The sequence below is a fragment of the Nicotiana tomentosiformis genome, chromosome 5 (assembly GCF_000390325.3).
Source record: "Nicotiana tomentosiformis chromosome 5, ASM39032v3, whole genome shotgun sequence".
In the NCBI taxonomy this organism is placed as follows: Eukaryota; Viridiplantae; Streptophyta; class Magnoliopsida; order Solanales; family Solanaceae; genus Nicotiana; species Nicotiana tomentosiformis.
In genome coordinates, this window is record NC_090816.1 from 66377194 (window position 1) to 66383207 (window position 6014).

General features: G+C 35.6%; 1 protein-coding gene across 2 annotated transcripts; it reads right to left on the reverse strand.

Moving 5' to 3' along the window:
* Positions 1 to 2723: 2723 nt before the first annotated feature.
* On the reverse strand, positions 2724 to 5102 carry LOC104098580 (uncharacterized). 2 transcript variants are annotated; one of them, XR_011408128.1, is made up of 3 exons: positions 4926 to 5102; positions 3386 to 3502; positions 2724 to 3308 (listed from the first exon to the last, which is right to left on the reverse strand). XR_011408128.1 is itself a non-coding variant. In XM_009605352.4 (3 exons), the coding sequence occupies exons 1-3, from the start codon at positions 3777 to 3779 to the stop codon at positions 3216 to 3218; spliced, it is 405 nt and encodes a 134-aa protein (XP_009603647.2). In that variant the 5' UTR covers positions 3780 to 4045; the 3' UTR covers positions 2724 to 3215. The 2 variants fall into 2 exon arrangements, 1 of the variants encoding a protein (XP_009603647.2); XM_009605352.4 differs by lacking the exon at positions 4926 to 5102 and adding an exon at positions 3585 to 4045.
* Between the last annotated feature and the right edge of the window lie 912 nt (positions 5103 to 6014).

Here is a 6014-nt window from a genome sequence, read left to right on the forward strand (position 1 = left end):
AGCCCTTTTATCATTGGCGGAGCCCCCGAAATTTAATCGACCCTAGCGTTATACATTTTTATTTTTTTGTCGTTGGCTTCAACTCGCTTTGTGAGTTCCTCGAGAAATTTAGCAATTTCAGGAGCGGTCCCCGATTCCTGCTCGTTTGATTTTACTACGGTGGGTTCCGTTCTGGGGGTGGCTTCTCGAAGAAGCGGATTGGAGTTCGGCCCACTTTGGTTATGAGTTCAGCTCTGCAACTGAGCTATCATTGCTTGTTGGGCTTGTAACATTTCGAAAATCATAAGCAAGCTGACCCCGATTTCCCCCGTGCTGTAGGTGTCTCGGGCTATGGATCGAGCACCGCCCTGAGCGCTTCTCTCCGGTTCAGAATGCTGATTCGCTTCTAGAGCTATTTGCGAATTGATATCCAGTGGTACTTCGGCTCGAATTTTGGGTTCTTCGATTCGAGCCTCGTTGCCGTTGTCAGGTAGCCTTCCGGCCCCGAGCACCAAGTTATTGGTCTCACCTTGAAGGCCGGCTTCGAGATCGATAGGTAGAGCCATGGCTGATTCGAAGTTGTAAGCTGGAGTGTACTGTAGATTTATATCAAACAATCACCGTTACCCTTAGCCCCACGGTGGGCGCCAAACTGTTTACCCGAAAAATCGGATAACGTTAAATTTAAATATGGTTATAAGGGTATACAAATTTCTTTGATACAAAATGACAATACAGGTATTTTTTTCTATGAAATGGGAAATGATGGACGGGAAGACTGAAAAATATTAGAAGAACAAGTACAATGAAATCTTAATGTATCTTGGAGGACCCTCGTCTATTGCAGTCTATCTCCCTTTTTATAGTAGAGGGTCACTACTTTATCTATAACAACATAATAAAATAATACACATAGTGGAGAACCCATGATGGTTTGTCTCTCCCTTGATTCTCGTCAAGATTCTTTCCCTTAGTGCGGTTGTAACGGCTCTTGTGTGCGAGCTTGGCACTGACTCGAGCTTGGTGCTAGATCGACTCCCCAGTCTTAGTTCGAGCTCGGTTCTGCCTTGGAGCATCGATATTCGGGGCCTGTGTCGATCGGCGTTTCCCCGTAGTCCGATTCGGACACAGGGTCGATAATGATATCGAGTTTTGCCGTTGATTGGTTTTATAGCTCGAAGCTCGACGTCTCTACTTCGGTATTCGTCCGAGCTCGCTATGTGGATGCCCTTCGATTGAAACGTCATTGTCTCAACCGGTCTTTATGACTGAGAATCGGTTTTGACCGTACACAGTCCTAAATGCGAAAGGGTCACAGAAATTGGTGAGATTCACTAGGCTAAAGTACGCATATGTGTAAGAACGCAATATAGGTAAGCCAAATGCCTGAAAATAATTCACGAGAAGGCACTGTTTAAAACGAATTTAATTGATAAAATTAAAGTGGAAAAATCAAAGAGGTATTGAGAAATCATCGTCGGATGTTAAATTCAGGAAATCGAAGCACAATTGATGAAGCAATTGAATTAACTCAGTATACGAGAGAGAGAGAGAAAAGATCGAATCTTCTAGACTAGGTGTTTATATACAAACTAAGGCTGGCTACATTTGCAAACAAGAAGGTTACAAATACAAATAATATAAGCAATCGGGTCTTCTGTATGATGGGCCGGTATTCTCTAATTCGTCTGAACTTTGGGTTTGGACTCCAACAGCTTCCCCTCTCCCCAAGCTTGAATGGACCACCTGTCGAAGCTTGAACAGAAAACACTACTAAAAAAAAGGAAAAAATCGACCGCCAAAATCGACCGATATTGATCGGTTATGGCAAAAATCGACCGAAAACCGACCGATTCGTGGCGGTCGGTAATCGTATGATCGTTAGAGCCAACCGACCGACGTATTTTTCGACCGATTTCGGACGGTCAATTAAATTTCAAAAAATTAAAAATTACCGAAAAAATCAATCAAAGTCGGTAGGTATTTTTAATTATGTAATTAAAAATACACCATCTGGGAATCGAACTGGGGTATGTACTGTGGTAGGATACTATTCTACCACTAGACCATTGGTGCATTTTATTTTAAGATTGTCTTTTATTTCATTTATACTCTTTAATTGCATTTTTGCACGAAAATAACCGACCGATGTTGTTCGATTTTATTAAAAAATAAAATTACCAACCGAAATCGGCCAATTTTTTAAAATGACAAGCCGAAATAACATTACTAGAAAATGGCTGAATTTCGACCACCAAAACGGTTGGAAATCGGTCGGAAATCACGAATTTCTGACTACTTTCCGACCAAAATTGGTCGGTCAGAAAATAGTTGGTCGGAAAAAAATTTCCGACCGAATCCGTCGGTGATTTCTGATTAAAGTAGTCAGAACGTTCAAAAGGTCAAACGACAAAATTATTTTCAAATTTTCGACCGAATTAGTTGTAATAATATAAATAAAAATAAAAATTTATTTAAAATTAAATAATAATTATATATAATTTCCGACCGAATCAGTCGGAAATTAATTATTTAAAAATAAAATTTATTTAATTTCCGACGGAATCCGTTGAAAACTGTTAAAAATTAATTATGTTTTTTGTCATTTCCCATCGATTCGGTCGGAAATCTGGGTATTCTTTAAAAACAAACTGGACAGCTATTCGACCATTTTCGTCGGAAATCAGTCGGAATTTTCTGTAAAACTGGACAGAATTCTGCTCAATTTGGAGCTACACCACCTGTCAAATAATTATAATATAATAGCGCCAACAACCAATCAATAAATATCAACAAATATTATATCTAAACCAACAAATTCAACCATTAACACAATCTAAACCAACAAATCTATTAAACCTAATAATGTTGGGCATAAAAACATCCAAATAGTAGCTCACATTCAAGTTTAAAAATAAAACATAAACTTGTCTCTCACAATCAAGTTTACCAATCAACCAAAACCATACACCTAAACTACTACAAATCAGATTCAGTTTGTTCATCCTCATCATCAGATAGATCATGCCCATGTTTTCTCATGAATTTCTGTATCTTAATAAATGTTCCGAATTGTGAGTCCTACCGTTGCTTCAAATCATGATTTTTTTTTTCATATCTTCCATATGTTCTTGATTTTGAGAAGAAGAAGAATTGGGTAAGAGTGGGTTTGGATGACCTGTAGGTCGACGTACTCCAAATTCGTAGACTCTTCCTTCGTTTACTCCACCCGCTGCCTATGTCCACGATGAAGTCATATCATCAGGTATTGGTTGAGTTGAAAGAGGCTGAGTTTGTTGCCATTCTTCCACCCTTTTATGATAATTTTCCTGAAATGAAAATATAACTATTATGTAAACAAACTAATATTAATAAATCACAAATAATTATGAAGCTAGTATTTTACATATGTGTCTGACGCACGCGTCTCCACCCAATGTTCTCTTGTACCGTCCTTCTTCTTTTTCTTTCGCATCTCCTCGAAAACCTCAGCGTGACTAATATCTCGCCCTCTTTCCTTTTCCTTCATAACAAAAAGTAAGAGTTAGATATTACAATCGTAAAATTTTATATGTAAAACTAAGAAAAATTTTATAAGTAATTACCAATTTTAGTTTATGAGCCGCAAAACTAATCGAACCTCCTGTGTGCAACGAGCCACCTTTACTGGAGGCACGTTTTGCCTTTTCTTGTTCACTCTTCTTCTTCCACTCATCGGTATTCCATTTTGCAAGAAGTTTATCCCAAAAATCTTTTCTTAACCACCCTGGCATTTTACTAACATTTCGAGCAGCGAACATAGTATCTTTAATTCTCTTAGCAGCCTTCTTCTCGAAAATATCATTTATTTTTAAAATTAATATTTTTGAACACTCGAAATCTCACATTAATCCCTATTCTAAATAATATAAGTCTTTAATTATAATAATTAAATTTGAATAGTTTCTTAAATGTTCATATAATCTAAATTAACTAATGATTTCTCAAATTTACAAATTAATCTTAATGTTGAAATTGAAAAAAATTAAATTTAATATCATTCTAATAATAAAACTAAAAAGCAACAATGAATCTAGTAGAACAAGCTTTACACCAAAGCTTTAAACTATAACTAGTTAATATAATTAAAATAAATAAACTATAAAGTTAATATATCAATCCAATAAGGCATGTAGAACTTTTCATTTATTTCTAGATTAATAACCCACGATTTTGAATTGCAGTCTTTGAATTCTTCAAATTCTTAACAATCTTATTTCTTCTATTCCAATATCACTAATAAAAAATCTGGCTTTAGTGACGGACAAATTTTGTAGCTAAACAGAAAAATCCATCGTTAATCTCATTTGGCGACGGATTAACGACAGGTTATCAAGAAATTCTGCTAGTTACGGGCGATTTAGCGATAGATTAGCGATGACGTTCGTAGATAATTCCATTTTTTTTTGGTAGTGTATACTTATATATAGTCCTCCATCCCTTTGGCTTAATTACCGTTGGAAGTGCAAGTGAAATTTTATTTTCCTTCTTTCCTATCGTTGTTTTCTCAATTACTTTATGCCAACATGTCAACTTTTTTATTTCGAAAATAAGTTAATCAATCGCTAAAATTAGATTTAGGACTTCTTAACATATTCTTGTTTAACCCAAAATTGAGTGACTATTTATGACATTAGTTTTTTGGACAAATTGGACAATCTAATTTACATAATAATGGTGACAAAAGAATTTCGCAAAACAAAATCCCTATAAGAACAACATATATTCTTCTCTCTTTTTATTTTTTATTAGGTATCATTCAAAAATTAAAATCCCTAAAATTTTAACCATACCTAATTCAACTAGCTAGGATGTTCATATATAGAAAATCTAATAAGCCTATAACAACTAAAATTACTACAAATTTAATAATAAAAATAAGATATACATGTCAACGAAGTACTTACCTCGACGGAAAAAATACCGATGAAGAAATATGCCGCTGCAACCGCGGAACCATTGTTGAAAACGGAAATTTTTTTTTAACGATTAAGAGGAAAAGGGAGAAGGAAGGAGAGGGAGGAGGGAGGAGGAAACGAGAGAGAGAGAGAACGAAAATACATTACCTATAATGAGGAGTATGGTGAAGAAGGGCGAGAGGGAGAGAGGAGGAGGATGAGAGAAGGAGGAAGAAAATAAATATTTCTATTTTCGGGGAACGTGGGTCGGGTAGGGTTTTAAAAAAATAGATTTTTTTATAATTTTTCTTAAATTATCATTTTATTTTTTTTTTAAAAAAAACTACAGATCGAATCGGTTGGAATTGAAGTCAAATGAGTCAAACTAGTTTTTGCGCCAAAAATTGCGACTGATTTGGTTAGAAATATGGTTGACAAAATTTTAAAAAAATACAATTGATATTTTTTTGAAAATTCTGACGAATTCCGTCAGAAGTTTCCGACAATTTGTTCCCGTTGGAAATTTCCATCGGAATTTTACGATTTTCTAGTAGTGTAACCGACCGACTTCGGTCGGTTTTTTGAATATTAATTATAATTTATTTTAAATGAAGAATCGACCAAAGTTGGCCGGTTTCTTGAAAAATAAATATCGCGGGACACAAAAATAGTTTTCCACATTTTTGCACCAAAAAATGACCGAATTTGATCGGTTTCGTAAAAAAATAATTAAAAAAAATATTATGAAAAATCGACCGACTTCGGTCGGTTTTTCAGCTGGTTTTTTGACCGACCGAATTCGATTGGTCGACCGCGGTCGGTTTTAGCCGAATTTCTACTAGTGAAAGTGTCATGATGGACACTTGACAATGCCGTGGTAAATACATCAGCCGCCTGGTACCACTAGAAACATGTAAGCCAATAAGGCTAGATTGTAACATCTCATGTACAAAATGACAATCAATTTGAATATGTTTAGTAATATGAATGGCAGAATGATTATCACAATGAACTGGAACTGGAGTCAAGGAAGAGACCCCAAACTCACCAAGTAATCTGACAACCCAAATTATCGCAGCTACTACCTACCTCAAAGCT

Bases quoted from the DNA above. Each gene is read 5' to 3' on its own strand.
- LOC104098580 (XM_009605352.4), bottom strand. From the start codon at position 3,779: ATGTTCGCTGCTCGAAATGTTAGTAAAATGCCAGGGTGGTTAAGAAAA. The intron at 3,503-3,584 runs GTAATTACTTAT...TTTGTTATGAAG, and splicing joins CGGCTCATAAACTAAAATTG to GAAAAGGAAAGAGGGCGAGA. The intron at 3,309-3,385 runs GTAAAATACTAG...TTTTCATTTCAG, and splicing joins CGCGTGCGTCAGACACATAT to GAAAATTATCATAAAAGGGT.